Source organism: Lygodium microphyllum, chromosome 17 (assembly GCF_053477565.2).
Source record: "Lygodium microphyllum isolate KBCC chromosome 17, Lygodium_microphyllum_v1.1.10, whole genome shotgun sequence".
In the NCBI taxonomy this organism is placed as follows: domain Eukaryota; kingdom Viridiplantae; phylum Streptophyta; class Polypodiopsida; order Schizaeales; family Lygodiaceae; genus Lygodium; species Lygodium microphyllum.
The window spans coordinates 130,600,024-130,618,432 of NC_141151.1; the positions used below are offsets into that span (position 1 = coordinate 130,600,024).

Here is an 18,409-nt window from a genome sequence, read left to right on the forward strand (position 1 = left end):
AAATGCTTATCTAATTGGCCATGGTCATCCCATTCCCTTGAAAGATGTTCTAATTAAAAGGATCAAGAAAGCTAAAATCTTTAGCAAATTTGATCTTAAATTGGGCTTTTGGCAACTCCCCATCAAACAAGAGGATTGCTATAAAACAACTTCCTATGTACCCCGTGGACACTACCAATGGACTGTTCTTTTGTTCGGGATCAAGACCGCTTCTACATATTTCCAAGGATGGACCGATTCAGTTCTTTCTAAATGTTCATTTTGCTTGGTGTATATTGATGATATTTTGGTCTTTTATGAAACCATCCAAGAACATATCCAACATCTTTATCAGTTTGCCAAAGCAGATGAGGATGTAGGTATGGTGTTATCTCAAACCAAATCAATCATGTTCACAACTTTTGTAGAATTTTTAGGTCTACGGATCCATCATGGAATCATTGAATTGCAAGACCATGTCTTAACAAAAGTATTGGAGTTTTCCTCAGTGGCCGCTTTTGCCAAACAACTACAATAATAATTGGGTTGTTTAAATTGGCTAAACTCAACAACTCCAAATTTAACACTCTATACCAAAGACCTTTACCCCCTATTAAGGAAAGGCCATTTCCTTTGGAAACCTCTGCACACCATGGCTCTACAATAAATCTAAAAATTAATTAAAAACCTTCCTCCTCTTTATCTGCCTGCTAGACTTCCTTTAGTCCTCTTTACAAATGCATCTAATTATGGATGGGGTGCTATTTTGTGTGAAGAAGACAAAAGCGTAAGACCACCTCAATTGCACATTTGCTGTTATGGCTTAGGAATCTTTAACAAAACACAACAAAATTATCCATCATATCAAAGGGAAAATTTGGCTATGATAAAAGCAATTAAAGCCTTCAAAATAGTAGAATTTATCCCTTTCACCATCCAAACAGATTTGTAATATGTCCCAAGCTATCTCACCAAAAAAATCTTCGAATGAAATTGGTAACAAAAGACTCCTTTGGTGGTCCCAACCAAGGGTAATGGAAAGGAATATAGAGGAGGCACCTTTGGTCCTTGCGAGTCAAGGTCTTGATGTACTCACCTCGTGGATTAGTAGGGTCGAAACAAAGCTGTCTTTTAGCTTCTCGACTCCTTCCAAGATTGGATGATGCTCCCAACTCGACCTCCCAAAGTTTCAGCAGTTGTAGTATACGAGTATGTTGTTCTTCAAATCATTCCTTGCTAGAGTGATGGGAGTCTAAAACATTGAATCGATCTCTCTTTTTTCCTAATCTTTGATTTGTCTTTCTCTATTCTCTCCCTCTCTCCCTATATGCCTTGCCTCTTCTCTCTCTCCCCCTTCTCTTTTCCTTTGTTCCTTTTGCTCTTCCCCTACTTCTCTTCTTCTTCTTCTCTTTTCTCCTACTTCATCTTTCTTCTTCTTCTCCTTGCTTCTTCTACTCTTCTCTTTTTCCTGTTCCTCCTCCTCTTCTCCTCTTACTCTTCCTCTCCTTCCCTCTCCTCCTCTTCTTCTCCTCTTTTCCTCCTCATGTTCTTCTCTTGTTTTCTTCTACTATGCTTGTGGGTTAGGACCCACCATGTTTCCGTTGCACTATAATTATGCACAAGTATGTAACTTCAAGATAACCTAATGATGTCAAGGGAAAATTTATTGCAATGTATTATGATTTAGTTACATTACAAAAATATGGAATTAGTTCAAATTTAATACATATAGGATTTCTAATTATCTTCAAAGAGTTCAATGGGATCTAGGCCTTTATCATTATCCAACTCATAAGGGGAGTCAAATTCTATACTTGTGTGGCTTCACTTTGTTACTGGTTCCTCATCTTCTTGATCCAATTCAAGACAGTCGGCTTGGATATGTCCTAGCTCATTGCAAAGGGAGCAAATGATTGAGGCATTGCTTTCAGATGTCCCCTATCTTGCCGTACCCATGACACTTCTTCCTTGTGTCCTTTGGATCATCATAATCTTCTTCAAACTCCACTAGAAAGTAGTTCTTTGAGAAGTTTGTCTCCATTAGACGTGAGCAAAGCTCTGGCTCGTATAAGGGTATCTTGCAAGTCAGTTGCCTTAGGGATTCTAGATGGGTGTCAAGTGGTTCATTCAGTCCGTGGTAGAATTCGGCCACTTGCTAGGTAATATCCATAGACGGTGCATATTTGTGTAGTGTCATGAACAAGAAATAATAAGTCTCCAAGATTAATTCTAGTTGGTGCAAGGAGAAGAACTCATTCATCTTGATGGTGCGATAGGAAGGCGGCAAGTATCTCTATCTTACGGCCTTCTTGATATCTTTCCAACTTACAAGTTTTTCGGTGGTAACATTATCTCGGCATCATTGTTTCCACCATAAGCAAGCCTTACCTATGAGTTTCAACCTGGCAATAACGGCCTTGTTAGCTGCACTTATTCCTACCACATCAAAATAGTCTTCAAGGGTTTCGATCCAAATTTCAGCATCACTCTCAACAATGGATCCTTTCCACGTGAACTCAAGCAGCTTGACTTGGTTCAAGAAGAATCCCTTTTCTTGTAGCTTAGCATCCATGTTAATAGAGTGCACCTAATAATCAAAATCATATCATTTAAACGATTTCATTAGGATAGTTTCAATTTATTTTGCTCTTAAAATTACAAGTAAAAATGTTAAGGCAACATAGGCATAGTGTATTGCTAACTTTGTTTGTTTTGCTCTAATACCACGTGTCTCATACCCGTTCTAAGACAACCCTAGTGGTATGATTTAGTGGTCTATCGAGATGATTTTCTATTCTACCTTTTCCCATGTCACTAAATTTTTCTATAAGATGACCAACTTTGCTACACTGTAGCAATATGAGCCACTACTTTACAAGGTAATTTTTATGCACAACTTCTTATGCTTCAACTTCATGGACACCCTTCAATTCGATGCAATAGTAAGAGGCTTGTATACTAACATACGATTATGAGAAATGATATTCTATGACTATATGACTATCATAATCTTGACTTGACTTTATATTCAATCAAGGACAATAGAAATAAATATAGAGGAGACACTTGTGGTTATTGAGAGTGTAATGATGATATGTATTTTTAAAATCTTGCTTAACATGTGGATTAATTTTTAATCACATGGTTAAGTAAATGCTACACATATGAGGTGTGATTGGAGTTAGAGTAAATCTATAAGTCCAAGACTTCAGAAAAAATTGAGATGTTAGGAACAAAAGTTGCTATAAGTTATACTGCGGAAGTACTTGGTGATATCTGATGCTAGTTGTTAGCCTAGGTCATTCATCTGGCCATAAGTGTCAGTTGGTGATACTAGAGAAGTGGCGTTTAATGGTACCTAATACTAATCTGATGGTCAAAGATGGCATAGAGACACTCCAAAATGAAAGGTGCCTAGCCAATTTAATTATTGGCCAGTCAGATTATTATTTAGGGCACCAAAATAATTATAAGATTAATTTTTAGTATTTAAAGATTGAAATTAATATTTAATTATGGATAATGCTAGAAAAGTTATTTGGAAAGGTTGACATTTGTCAAAAATTCTCATACAAGATTGAAAAACATCTTTATAGGCTAGAGAAAGGCATTTTAGTATATTCAGTCTCTGCAAGAGAGAGGGAGGGGATGCTACTGGTCTCATTTGCACCCATTGGAGGACCTTTTGAGGTAGCCAAGGGCAGGAGAAGACTAATCAATAGCAGGTGACATCATCTACAAGTTGTTGAGATACGCAGCTACAAGGAATTGCTTTCCTTGGATCGATGATGTTATGACAGTTTCAAGAAAATAATTTCTTGATTCAGGAGCAGATCTGGAACCAATTCCTGAGAGATTTACGTGATAGGAATGGTTCCATGTTAGCCTACTAAAGAAATATGTATCCAATCCTAGCCATGTACTCAATAATCAACAAGTTGTAATGCCCAAGCCAAGGAGTCCTTGAGCTCTAGCCAGATAGAATCCTATACACTTAGGAAAAAAGATTGACGAGTAGAGCCTTTAAAGAGTATCTCATCTAGTGGAAAGACTACCCAGAAGAGAATGCCACATGGATTGACGAGAGTACTCTCAACCAACAATATCTCTAATTCCTCTCGAGATGAGGACATCTTGATTCCTTAAGGGGGGAAGGATGTAATATTCCGCTGTTGCCATAAGTTGTCCGCTGTTACGTAGATTTGTTGAAATTGCATCTCCATTATATGCCTTGTAGAAGAAGGATTGCCATTTAGATGGATAACAGTGGAAATTTCAACAATTGAAAAGTTGAAGGAAAAGATGATTGCAAATCCTGTGCTTGTGTTGCTCGATCTAAGGAAGTCATTCATAGTTCAATGTGATGCATGTGGTAACAACATTGGGGTTGTTCTTATGCAAGATGGCCGAGTTGTGGCTTATGAGAGCTGAATTCTCCACTGTGTAGAAAAGAATTCGCAGGGCTATGAGAAAGAGCTCTTGGTTGTAATTCATGCACTGTCCACATGGAAACATTATTTGTTGGGGTTTGATTTACAGTGCAAATAGACCATCAAACTTTGAGGTATTTTTTGATGCAGACAAAGTTGTCAGAGAAGTATATGAGATAAGCAAATTTTCTCTCTATGTTTCATTTTCAGATTGTATATATTGATGGTAAAAAGAATGTTGTGGTTGATGCACTGTCACGTAAGCCACAAATTTCAGCTGTCAGCATGGTTTATCACACTGAGTTGGATGCCATGAAAGAGAAATATGTTGCTAATTCGGACTTTGCTAATGTTTATGATCAGCTCTGCAATGGCCAAAGGCATAAACACTTTGTGGTAAGAGATGGACTTTTGATAATGCATGGACGACTGTGTGTCACAAAGCAGTTAAGACCTAGAGTTATCACTTAAAGTCATGCTCCTTTGTATACAGGACACCGAGGTATTGATGCCATAGTCAAGGCAGTGGGGCATTTTTTTTAATTAGCTAACTTTGAGGCATGATGTAGAACAATTTATTAAGACATGCATCATATGCCAAAAGGTAAAGCATGATAGGCAAAAGATACGGAGTTTGTTGTAGCCCTTGCCTATTCAAGATAAGCCTTGGCAGAGTATTGCAATGGACTTTATTTTTGAGCTTCCTAAGACACCACCAAGGAATGATGGGATATGGACTATCATTTGCAGGTTTAGCAAACAAGTCCATTTCATTCCAGTGAGGAAGAAAATAAAGGCTGATCATGTGGCATGATTGTTTTTGTAGCACATCTTTAAGTATCTTGGTATGCCTGAGTCGATCATTACTGATCGAGACCCTCAGATAACCAATTTATTTTGGAAGGGGTTGTTTGAGAATATGGGTACCACGTTAAAATTCTCATGATCCTTCCATCCGTAGATAGATGCTCAGTTTGAGGAAGCAAATTCGACAGTGTTAGATCTTTTGAGGTGCTATGTTTCAAACCACAAGACAAAGTGGAGCAATAGTTGCCCTTGGTTGAGTTTGCTTACAATAATATAGTGCATAGTTCTATGGGCAAAGCTCCATTTGAGATGGTTAAGGGTGACAAGAAGGTACCACCTATTCTGCAAAATAAGGATAAGATCCTTGAGGCTGATCGCTATGTGGAAAACTTAGATGTAGCCTATGCAAAGATAAAATATGCACTTCAGAGATCGCAAGAAAAGCAAAAGAGGGCAGTTGATCACCACACACGTACTTTGCAATTTGCAGAGGGTGATTATGTATTGCTGTGTTTTGAAAAGGCAAGGCTGAAAAAGATGAAAGGAAGAGAAAGATTGTATTCGAAGTTGAGTATGAGATACTATGGGCCCTTCGAGATCTTGGAGAAGATCAACGATGTGGCATATCGGCTGAAATTACATCCACATTGGTGGACACACAATGACTTTCATGTCAATTTGTTGAGGCCTTTTCATGGTGATGTGCCAGAGGATAATTCTCATGAGGATATGTATTTTTGAAACCTCACTTAACATGTGGATTAATTTTTAATCACATGGTTAAGTAAAAGTTGCACATGTGAGGTATAACTGGGGTAAGAGTAAATCTACGAGCTCGGGACTTGAGGCCTTTTCATGGTAATGTGCCAGAGGATAATTCTCATGAGGATATGTATTTTTGAAACCTCATGTTAATGGGATGTCAAAGTCAAAAGTTGCTATAAGTTATGCTGCACAAATACTTGGTGGTGATATCTGATGCGAGTTGTTGGCCTAGGTCATTCATTTGGCCATAAGTGTCAGTTGGTGACACTAGAGAAGTGGTGTTTAATGGTACCTAACGCAAATTTGATGGTCCTCTCTCCCCCTTGCGTCCCCAACAAGTCCCTTCTCATGCACAGGGAGGGGCCAATGTCGGAGACATTACAATATGACAACCTCCTCCTTTCCCAAATCCCTCTTCCTCTCCTCCTTTCTCCTCATTCTTCTGCACATTTTATATGTGTTAGGCTGATTTTGTATATAATTTTATTTGTATTTTTTAATGAACATACGAAAAAATGCATTTTATTCTTAAAAATTTTGTGTACTTTCCATACCATACATATTTATGTACTGAATGTATCGTACTAAACGTATGGAACCACCCTGGTGTGGGGAGGTTACACTCGAGCCCCTAGGTTGTGGAGGATGGATTGTAATCTCGGATGACACACTAGCTCCATATGTCTGTGATATGGACACTTCTCGGTTGACTCAAGCCAAGCTTTGCTGTGGCAATGCTTGTGGGGGTTGTGGGGAATAGGTGCAATGGAGGTTTCAAGGGTGAGGAGTCCTACAAAGGCTTCAAGGGTGGAGGAGGAGCAGGAGGTTGAAGATGCATCCATGGTGAGAGGATGAATGGAAGGGAGAGCCTATGTTGAAGTGGAAATGGATGGGTGGGGGTTGCGCATATAGTCGCCAAGAAACTTGTTTCATAAGGTTAGGAAACTCATTTCAAACTTGAGTGTTGTAAACAATATTTATCATGAATTCTTTCTACACAATGTGATGAATATTTGCGTTGATTACAAGAATTTGGTTTGACTAGTAGTTTATGATGCATGTATATATTGATGGCCTTTCATATATTTAAAGCTAATGTTGCTCATGAGTAACGGAACACAATGCATGTAAACATTCATGCTATGTTAAATTTTCATTTTCATTGTATGAAATCATGAATCATGATGAATCTATGTTTTCTACCTTACATGAGTCACATCATATGTGTATATGAAATCTCATAGTTCTTTTCCATCTTGAATGAAACCTGTTTCTAACCTTTTACAAAACTTGTATGAAGCCTATTAAAGCCAATTCATACCTCCCATTTCAAAAACCCTTAGCAACTACGGTCACACAAGACTAAAAAGGGCGGCAGAAGCAGGCTGTTGGGTGGTTGGTACGGGAATGGTGGGCAGGTAGCCTGAGGGGGACGTGGAAAGGCAGGCTATCAGGTGGATGGTGCGGGAATGGTGGGCAGGCAGGCTGAAGGCGCAGGAAAAGGCGGCAGGTGGGATTGGCAGGCAGAAGGGCAGGCAAAAAGGCAGATGTATGTGGTGGGCGGAATGGTGGGCTGCTGGCAATTGGGTAAGACGAGGGGTCAGGCAATGGGCAGATGCAGAAGTGGATAGCCAGGCGGTTGAGTGAGAGGAAGGCAGTAGGTTTGCAGGCGGGCGACCTAATAGGCAGAGCAGAATCTTTCCAAAAAGTCAATGTTGGTTCCATTGACACACATCATCAGCAAGCAGGGGTTCCACAAGCTAGGGGGCTGCTTGGCCTGGCTGGTTCAGTTCAGCTCGGCATATACCCATCAACTTGTGGTCGGTAGATGACTAGTCCTGCTCATATCTGCTGTGAAGCTCCAATTTGAAATCAAATATCCTTAATGCACAGCTGAGATTTGTTGGCACACATCCCAAGACAACTGATAAAACCTTAATTACTGTTATAGGAGAGAGAGATCTTCAAATCTGGCTGGAATTTGAGCTTTAAGAGCAGTCATATGCTTTCCAACAGCCCTTGCATCAGGTTGCTTACTGTCTCTGTTAGCAGTCATGTTTGTCATGCTTTGGCATCTCCTATCTGTGAGCCTCAGTTTGAGTTAGATAAGGATTGTAGGAGCTCTGACCTGTTTGTCACTTGTTTTGACGGAGGAGGTCCTAGAGCAGTTAGTTTTTTGCCTTTTAGTGCATTTTCTCCTCTAGTCAAGATTTTGTGTGCATTTCCCAGGAAGTATCTTCGCTAGTTTGCCTTACCTGTCGGACATTGTCCACCCTTTCCACGAATTTTCTGAGATTTTCTGGTATCTTACCAGCATTAAATGCTGGTTGGTCATATTTTGGCCCTAGATTTTAGGTCCGTCAAATTTTTTGCGTAGCAGACCAACCCAAGCTGCCAGGCGGCCTTTTCACATCAGCATTTTGCTGAAAATACAGCTTTCTTCTTGAAGGTGATGGCTTCTTTGTGCAGACGACAATATTTCTCCCATAGGCGGACATGCTACGTTGACTTCCTTGTGATGTTATAGCCATTTCCTCTTTTTTCAGGGCTGTTTACTGCCAAAACGCAAATTTCTTGTGGGTGTCTTGTAGGATTCTGAAGATTTCTTACAACTAGTTTCATGGCTTTGATGATATAGATGAGGAGCCTTCTCCAAACTCCTTTGAACAACGGTGAGATTATCATGTGGATCGTGAAGAAAGAAGGTCACCTAGCCCGTTTATTCAGGAACCCTCCCCTCCTTGTTCTCTCCATGTCTCACAGAAGGCCAGTCTATTGGTCTCTATATGCTATCCATGGCACCCTCTATTCAGGTGTATGTACTCCCTTCTTTACCCTAAGAGGACTGGCTTGATGGTTCCAACTTTGGCCGTGTAAAGGTGGAATGTATCCTTGATACCTTCGATCTTTGGGAGTTTGTTACCCACCATATTCTCCATCCAATGGAGGATCCCACTGTTGGATCATCGATGGATTGTGTAGCCTTATGGGATCGGCTCAACTCTAGAGCTAGATCTTTCCTCTTTATGAGCTTACGGGATTCTGTCCTAGTGTATCTGTGCATGTTGCGGGAAGTAGCAGAAGTATGGACAAAGCTTGCTTCTTTGTACCATTAGAAGGCATTTTCCCATCAGATTACTCTCGAGAAGAAATTACGGATGCTTGCTGTTGTTGATGATTCTTCTTCCATGAAGGATCATATTAAGAGGTTGGAGGATATGAGGGATGAGCTTGCGTCCGTTGGTAGGATGACCTTGTCGGAGGATATAGCTGTGATTCTTTTGATTCAGCTACCATGTCCCCAGTTTGATGTCTTCTACACTAGTCTTCTTACATCGAGAATCCATGAGAAGCTTCTATGGAAGGAGCTTGCTTGGCTTGTTTTGGAGCATGACAAGCACTTCAAAGAGGTTGGTAGTGGATCCATCTCCACCAAAGCTTTTGTTGCATGTTTGGGAGGGGGGAAGAAGAAGAAAGGCCAGTCGAAGGCTAAATGACAGGAGAGTTCTTTAGGCTTTGACTTTGATTTGGAGAAGCCTAAATGGCCATATTGTGGGAAGGGAACACATCTAGAGGAGAAATGTTGGAAGAAGTACCGTCACCTCACCTTCATCCGGGAGAGAAGGATGGAGCTAAAACATATGAGCTCTCTTTCTCTACTCTAGTGGTTACCCATGAGTCAGTGTTCCTTCATATTGTTGACTTGGAGGAGCGTTCTTGAGTGGTTGCCTTGTATTCTGAGACACCTTGTCTGGTTGATACTAGAGCTTCTAGTCATATGACTCTATGAGGTGATTTGTTGTAGGATCTATGCCCTTCTAAGGGTTCAATCCCTCACTGTTGGTGACATTGTATCGGTGCCTATTTGTGGTGTCGGCACTTTGCCTTTGTTTTCCGACCGCACTCTGTGCTCCCTTTCACAGGCCCTTTATGTTCCAGGGGACGTGGGCTTTCCATTCGTCTCACTTTATGACCTTACTAGGCTTGGTACCTGGGTTATCTTCATCGAGCAAGCCGTTTGTATTGAGGATTCTTCTACAAGGGCTTTTATCGCGGCAAGTTGGCTGGAGAGTGGGCTTTATAGGTTCCATTTCCTTTATCTTATGCAAGGTCCTCCGAGGCAGTTGTCTATTGCTACACTTGTTCCCACTTGTGCACCATCTATTCTATAGGTTTCTTCCCATCCGCCACCCTCTCCTCTGGTGGTTCCCTTGTACCCCCCATCCCTTTAAGAGGAAGACCATCTCAGTGATGTGGCTGTGGATTCCGTGGCCCCTAGTGTCTCAAAGGGGGTTTCCCAAGGTTGATGCTGCAGGAACTGATCAGTTCTCCTCTTGTATTCTGCATTCTTTCCTTGCTTAGCTAAAATTTCTTTCTTCTTTTCTTGCAGTCTATCTGTGTTTGTGTTCCTTCTTCCGTTGCGCACTCTCATAGGGTGTAGTGCCAAAAGAGCTGTTTCTTGCTGCTAGAAAGGTTCTAAATGCTTTCACCTACATTCAAATCATCCTTGATAGCCTCCAAGCTTCATAGAATAGGAGTCATCTTGGCTGGATGTTGTGTTTCTGATTGCCAGCCAGCCCAGATTGGCTCCCCACAGGCTGTCCCAACCTTGCATGGCACGTTTCCTCTCCTTTCCTTCCTGAGGTTTGTGCAAAGAGGAAAAATGTTCAGTACCCATGCATACTCAACCTCTAGAAACTAAATTTCTAGCAATTAATTAATTGTATGTATTGAAAATTCCTGGTCTTGCCCAAGAATTGGCCACTGCCCATCCTTATTTCTAAAATCCTAAACCCTTTGGACTTGAAAGTATTCAAACTTTCATTAACCTTGGTTCAAAGCATTAAGCGCGTTAATTCTCTTACCTTGGGTCCCATGTCATCAATCATCATTTCCAAGGGCACATTTAATGTCTACAGTCAAGATCTAACACTAGGCACCCACTAACACCTGCCCACCACAACTTTTGTCAATGTCCCCCACTGCTGAATCTAGGGTTTTTGTGAGAGCATGTTTCATATTTTATGTACACTGGTGCATGTCACATATGCACAAGTTAATTGTTCCAGAGAAAGAAGTTAAACATTTCTCAATTCTGTGACAACTAGACTTGGGAAATGGTGAAGGATCAAAGGGGATGGCTTGGAAATTTGGTTTGTTTTTGACAAGCTAAGAAAACATTACAAACCCTATAGATGAAGACAATAATAATGCAAAAGAGAACATCCAAGTGCAACCTTGCATTTCTCATATCTTCACCGCCAAAACATGAAGAGTCTATTTATTGTTTTAACCCTTTCCAGTAATTATTTGGGAATTGATAGCAGTTAGTTTTTGCCATGCTGTGCAGCCAAGGATCTAGAGAAAGTGGACATAAACTGCCATGAAAAAGAGCCATGGATGACTCCAATTGAGGCATTTTCTGAGGTAATACAGTGTTTTTTTTTTTTTTTTGAAGTGTCAGTAACTGTCCAGAGTAATGTCCTTTCATATTCTTAGTAGGCACAAGTAGGTGAACAAGAGGTGTGAGTGCAGGGTTCTTACTTTTGAACCATTTCATAAAATTTGCAAATGCTAGAAGGACAAAATGACTTTATAGAGACTGCTTGTCACGTTCTCGGTGCGATCTCTTGGGTGCAGGTGCTAGCAAGTTATGCCTTTTTTCTTATTTTTTTAGTGTTTAGCCCTGCACCACACCACCCACCTGCCGCCCAAACCCCCAAATGACCCCCCAAAAACAAAACCCCCAAAAAGAAAAAAAAAAACCTCCTGCAGGAGAGCAGCTTCTATCAACATCTGACAAACATTTTTACAGTCAAGACTCATTGTGTCAACTTTACAATGGTGTAAACCTTTCCATTACTCAAAATGTGGAACGTGATCAAATTTTGTTCATTTATTTATTTATTTATTTGGTCACAGTTGGCAGCTGGTTCTTCAGGGATGATCATCTTTTTCCCAGACATACAGAAATGGATGACTAGGGCTGTACCCATTGATGAGAGGAGTTTATTTCTTCACACACTTGGGGAAGTATTGAATAAATCAACTGGTCCAGCTGTCTTCATTGCGGGACGAACGAAGGAGACTTCAGGCACAAATAATAATACTCAATGGAATCCAATGGTAAGTAATCAGCAGACCAACAATATTGTTTCTTATTTTACCGATGGCCTTGTTTTGAGCCAGTTTGGCAGTTTTGTTATAAGACTGTTTGTGAAAGTTAGTGCAACTGACGAACAAGGCCTCAATTGCAATGTGTAGTAGGTCAGAAAAGTTTAACCTAAAGTCTGATTTGCTTTGCAGAAACTATTTTCTTCTGTGCGATCATCTGCTTTCCGGGTAAGTAGTGCCTGACTATACAATGTGACTTTTTTCCTACATGCAGTTCAATTAATTTGTAGAACCAGAACTTTTAAGAGCATTTTCTACTGTCAGAAGAGTCAAAGTCACAGTTTTCCACAAGAATATAATCTTGGATCCAGCATTTGGCTCAGGAATAGCCACCGAATCTGAGCTTCAGTCTGTTTTAACGAACATATGGTTTGATTTTAGAGACATTAAATGGTATTGATTCATGAGGATGAACTGAGTAGTTTTCCTTCCTAATTTTGCAATTTATTTCACTCATTTTTAAAATTCTCTTGGGTCTTTGGGTCTATACATGTTGTTGGGAATAAAGGCTTACTGTGCCTTTTTTCAGTGTTCAGGTGTGAATGCACCCTTACACTCTTGTACTTTATATACTATCTAAACCTAAAAAGTGGTACATTTTGTCATTGTACTGTATATCCATTGTGTGGTGCTTACACTCCTGTGACTTACTCTTTTCTACTGCTTCCTGCGCAAAATCTGACACACTCAATCTCAGCTCATTCAGTCTCGATCCAGCAGCTCCAACAAACTGGTATCAGAGCAGGTGACTGGCGTGAGGTGACCCGCGACAGACTGGTGTGAGAAGACGGACATGTTGAGACAGGCTTCACGTTGTCACAAACATGCGATAGTCAGGGCGAGACAGGGACGACAGGTCGCAAGCGTTAGATCTGACAGGCACGATAGGTCACAGGCGTCAGATCCGATGGGCACTAGATGTCACAAGCTTGTCGACAGGAAGCAGGAAGATTGAGTGACACCAGGCGTCGGATCTGACATAGTCAACACCAGGGCAGGCTCGTCTTGTTTTTTTAATAAAATTTCCGTAATTTTCTTCCATTCTTTTATTGGGCATTCACACGCACAAGCACAACGTGCAATTTTGCCCAAGAAAATTGGGGCTTTTCTCCGATTTGGGGACTTCAGCCTAGGACAAGACAATTCGACTCAAAAATTGCACATTTGGTGCACATTTCCCCGAGAAATTTTGGGGGTTTTACATTTTAGTGGAATTTTTTCAATTTCACTAGAATTTGTGTACTCTAAATCCAAGAAAATTGTGTACGCAGAGATTGTTGCAGGAAGCACCAGGGGACCCCACCCTCCACGCACAGGAGGTGCGCGTGCGTGCAGCCCTTGCTGGCCTTATAGGATAGGCGCTCGGAGTTCTCTTTCCGCACTTCAGCAGCCTTTTGGGTGCGGAAGGGAGACACGATGTGCAGGGAGTTCTTCCAGGTGTACCAGCCCCGCACCGCGGGAGAGCAGATACGCAGCCTTAGGGATCAGTATGGGAGGACCCGTTCTAGCCCTGATGAGGTGATGGAGATTGCTACTGACTATAACACGCGCCTCTTCCAGCAGGAGACAGCTTCAATTAGAGGACAGAGATGCAGATAGCAGGTATGGGATCACACCCCGTCCCTTGTCACAGAGGAGACAGGACACGCCCTCCTAGTCCCCTTCACAGAGAACTAGAGGAGGCTTTCCATACACAGGATGGGCGAAAATGCCCGGGAGGATGGCCTCACTAAGGCCTTCTGCACTACCTACTGGGAGGTGGTGAAGGATCCCCTACTGAGGGCTTTCCAGGAGATATTCACTTCAAGACAGATGCCAGGGAGGTTCTCGGCAGGCCTAATCAGTCTTCTCCCCAAAGGAGGAGACCGGTTGGAGCTATCCCAGTGGAGACTGATCACCTTATTGTCAGTGGCCTATAAGGCTCCGGCAAAGATCATTGGTAGACGATTATGCCATGTGCTTCTAGATATCATTCATGACACACAGACAGGCTTTGTCCAGGATAGGAGCATCCTAGACAATGTATTTACATTCTTTGAGGCGATAGAGTAGGCTCAGCATAGTGGGCAAAGACTGGCAGTACTATTCTTGGACTTCGAGAAAGCCTTTGACAGGGTGGACTGGGATTTCCTAGAGGGTACCATGGTGAAGTTAGGATTTCCCCACGCTTGGATTCGCAGGGTCTCCGGCCTGTACAGATTTGCCACCAGCAGGGTTCTCATAGGCGAAGGCGAGGGGAGGAGTTCCGGTTGGAGAGATCGGTCCGACAGGGCTGTCCCCTGGCCCCATACCTGTTCCTACTCTTCGCAGAGGTGATGTCTCTCTTCCTCAGGTCACGTGTAAGCAGATTGCGCGGCCTCCGACTTCCAGTGCTAGAGGAGACTGAGTTGTTAGACTTAGAGTACACAGACGACACATGACTCTCCATAGAGGATGATGAGGTGATGTTGGAAATAATGAGGCTAGCTCTTGATGTGTTCAGTGTTGCAGCGGGTGTGAAAATCAACTGGCGAAAGTTGGTTGGTTTCCTCACAGACCCGGACTCCAGTACGGAGTGGGGAGTCCACTTGGGATTTAGATGGGTGAGCAGAGGGCAGACCGTCCGATACCTAGGGTTCCAAGTGGGACTTGATATCACTCCTGCCCAACAGTTTCTTCTTGTTCTAGATTCTATTAGGAGAAAACTGACCTACTGGAGCACGGTTTGCCTCTCACTAGCCGGTCGAGCCCTGGTGGTTAACTAGGTCCTCCTAGCGACGGCCTGGTACATCGCCTCGTATTGGTGTTTTCAGCACTTGCGACCTTAGCAGAGCTATGGACCTCCATCGTTCACTCCCTCTGTGGCCGATGGGATCAGGTGCAAGGCGAGTCCAAGGCTCGTCAGGAACTCCGTGGTCACTTCATGCGTACCTGGGGCGGCTAGGGCCTATTCTTTGTGATGCAGGCAGGCAGTCCCGTTTGGCGATATACCCCTCCCCCATGGCTTCTTGCCCCCATCCCCCCTAGACCGCCTTGAGAGGCTTGTATACATGATGTAGTGGTGACTTTGCATCAGCTCCAGTTTATTCTGTTGAGCATGAGCACTCTGTTGTAATCAGTTTTTTGAGTAATATAATCAGCCACATTTTACTTGCAAAAATAAATAAAAATTGGTACCTTGGTACCTAAATGTGTCATAATTGCTTGAGGAGTGCAACAACGAACATTTTTTTCTGAAAATCTATTTGCAGATCTGAAATCTCTGCAATCTTGTGATTTTCACTGCTGGTTGGTACTTTACTATACCATGGTTACTTGTGTAACATTTGGGCTTGTCTTTGGTGACTGCTTAGTTAATTTGGTGACATCAGCAATCTTTTGCAGATCCAAAAGCTTGAGGGCACATAATTTTGCAATATGGCAAAAACAGTGCTACAATGTCTTGGTGCAGAAGAAACATGTAAAGCCCATCAAAACAAAGGGAATAAAATCAGTAGACGTGGAACAAGATGAGTTGGATGGCTTGAATGAGCTTGCCCGCTCTACCATTGAGCTCTCAATGTCAGACAACTTGCTCTTTAACATTGAGAAGTTGAATTCAGCATATGCAATGTGGCAAAGGCTTGAAGAAATGTATGCTCAGAAAATTGCAGCTAGCTAGGTCTATTGGCTGAAAAAATTAATGGACTTTCTCATGAAAGAAGGTACGACCATGTCTATACATTTGAATGAGCTCAACTCAATTTTCAGTCAGTTGATTGCTTTGGATTTCCATATTGATGATGAGTTCAAGACTACTTTCTTACCATGCACTTTGCTTGAAAGCTGGGATACTTTCAGGACAGCTTTGAGTAACTCGAATGCTCAGTTGTTATACTTTTATGTGGAGAGTTCTTTGCTGATGGAAGAACTCAATAAGCAAAATAACTTAGCAAACAAGTTTTCTAATGCCACGCTAGAGGCAAATTTCAGCAAAAGGGCAGTTCTGAAAGTAGAGCACGTAGTAAGTCTCGTGGCAAAAATGTTGAGTGCCATCATTGTAGCAAAAAAGGGCACTACAAATGGGACTATTTTCAATTGAAGAAAGAGAAAGGCAAAAACAAAAACACTAAAGACAATAAGGCTGAATAAAAATGACAGCTAGCTTGCAAAGAAGAGCAATGCGAAAATAGAAGAGGTTAGAATGACAGTGATGGTGATGTACTTGCTTCTTCTTTGAGTACACATGCATTGATTGCAGATTTTGAGGATGATATGCACACTTGGATACTTGATTCAGGTACGTTCTTTCATGTCACACCACATCATAAGTGGTTTTCTGACTACAATGGTGGTGTATGTGGTGTTGTTCACTTGGGGGATAGCTATGTATGTAAAATTGCAAGCATTGGCAGTGTGAAATTGGAATTTCAACATGGCTCCGTGTTTGCTTTTCATAATGTGAGACATGTAGCTCAGCTCAAGAAGAGCTTGACAAGTACAGGGTAACTAGATGATGAAGACTATTATACCTTGGAAATAGCAAATGGAAAATTTGTAAGGGCTCTTGCATTGTTGCCAAGGGCTCCAAAAGTGATACTTTGTATCCTTTGTATGTATCTAGTGTGCGTGACCATGTAGTCGCCATAATTGAGCAGTTGAGTGTTTCTTTGTGGCATAGTCGGTTGGGACACACGAGCCAAATTGAAATGAAAGTGCTTTCTCGCTTGGGTTATTCGCCATCTTTGAGGTATGTTGATTTTGAACAATGTGATCATTGTATTTATAGTAAACATGCTCAAACATCACATTAAAAATCTCTTTCTCTAAAGTCTTCACCCTTAGAGTTGGTACATTCAGATGCATGTCAAATGATAAGATTATCTCTAGGGGGGAAGAAGTACTTCATTACCTTTGTTGATGATGCCACACGCAAAGTATGGGTTTATCCAATCCGTCGCAAAGACGAGGCCTTGGATAAATTAAATAAATTCTTGATCCTTGTTGAAAATCAGACCAGTAAGACATTAAAATGCCTTTGCTTTGACAATGGTGGGAAATATGTGTCCAAAGCCTTTTAGGACTTTGTGACAGCAAAGGGATTAAAAGGTAGCTCACTACCCCTCATAATCCACTCCAAAATGGTGTTGTAGAGTGTATGAACAGGACCATTCAAGACAAGGTCCGTACAATGCTGTCACATGCTGCTTTACCCCATGGATTTTGGATAGAGGCTGTTATGATAGCTGTATACTTGATTAATCGCTCACCAAATAGATCTTTGGTGGGGAGGAGTCCCTTAAGAAGTGTGGTCGGGCAAGCCAGCTTCGTATGCTCACTTGAGTGTGTTTAGTTGCGAGGCATTTGTGCACACTCGCAAGAAAGAACGTAGCAAACTCAAGCCAAAGTCCTGTAAATGTATTTTCCTTGGATATGGTGATGAAGGTGAGACGGGGTATCGATTATGGGATCTTGAGAAAAAAAAAAGTAGTACGCAACAATGATGTTATCTTTCGGGAAGATTGCATGCACAAATAGCCCGAAAAGATGGAGGAGGTTAAAAGGGTTGTATTCCGGGAGGATGTACCAATAGGACAGCAAAGGATGCCCATTAGGCAGCAACAAATACTTGTAAATGTTCTTGAAAATGCAGGAAATGATGCTGAACATGATCAGCAAGATCTTGCCCATGATGTATCACAAATTTAGTAAAAACACGTGCCTTTGGAACAACCAGGACCAGCTGTACAACATGTTGAACCTGTAGAATGACGAGTTGTTAATGCAGATTTGCAAACTAAACAGCCAGCAAATCTTGACCATTGGGTCCGTAGGTTGACGAGAGTGCAAAGACAGCCAAATAGACTTGTTCCTAGTGTAAACTATGTGGCTGATTAGATCATGTTAATAGATAGTGGTAAGCCTTCATGCTTCTAGGAAGCAATGGACAGAAAGGAGAGTAAGAAATGGCACAAAACAATGCTGTTAGAGATGGAATCTCTCATGAAGAATGGCACTTGAGATTTGGTGCATTTGCCAAAAGGGCTAAAAGTGCCACCTTGCAAATGGATTTACAAAATGCAAGTCAGTTTTGGTTCTCTGCTAAAGTACAAGGTACGCTTGGTTGCTTAAGGGTATAAGCAGGAACATGGAATTGATTTTGATAAAAAAAAATTTCTTGTAGTCAAAATGACTACTTTGCAGACCATCTTGGGCTTGGTTGCATATGAAGACATAGAACTCAAATAAATGGATGTAAAAACTGCCTTTTTACATGGTGATCTCCATGAGGAGAA

At 41.6% G+C, this 18,409-nt stretch overlaps 1 protein-coding gene across 3 annotated transcripts in view; it reads left to right on the top strand.

The window, feature by feature from the left end:
• LOC148022348 (uncharacterized) overlaps positions 1 to 18,409 on the top strand; it is a 256,949-nt gene that overhangs the window by 116,588 nt on the left and 121,952 nt on the right. For all 3 annotated transcript variants that reach the window (XM_087697971.1, XM_087697969.1, XM_087697970.1), the window contains exons 9-11: positions 11,332 to 11,408; positions 11,904 to 12,107; positions 12,288 to 12,323. In XM_087697971.1, coding sequence (XP_087554097.1) covers positions 11,332 to 11,408; positions 11,904 to 12,107; positions 12,288 to 12,323 — 317 coding nt within the window. The remainder of the gene's footprint in view (positions 1 to 11,331; positions 11,409 to 11,903; positions 12,108 to 12,287; positions 12,324 to 18,409) is intronic.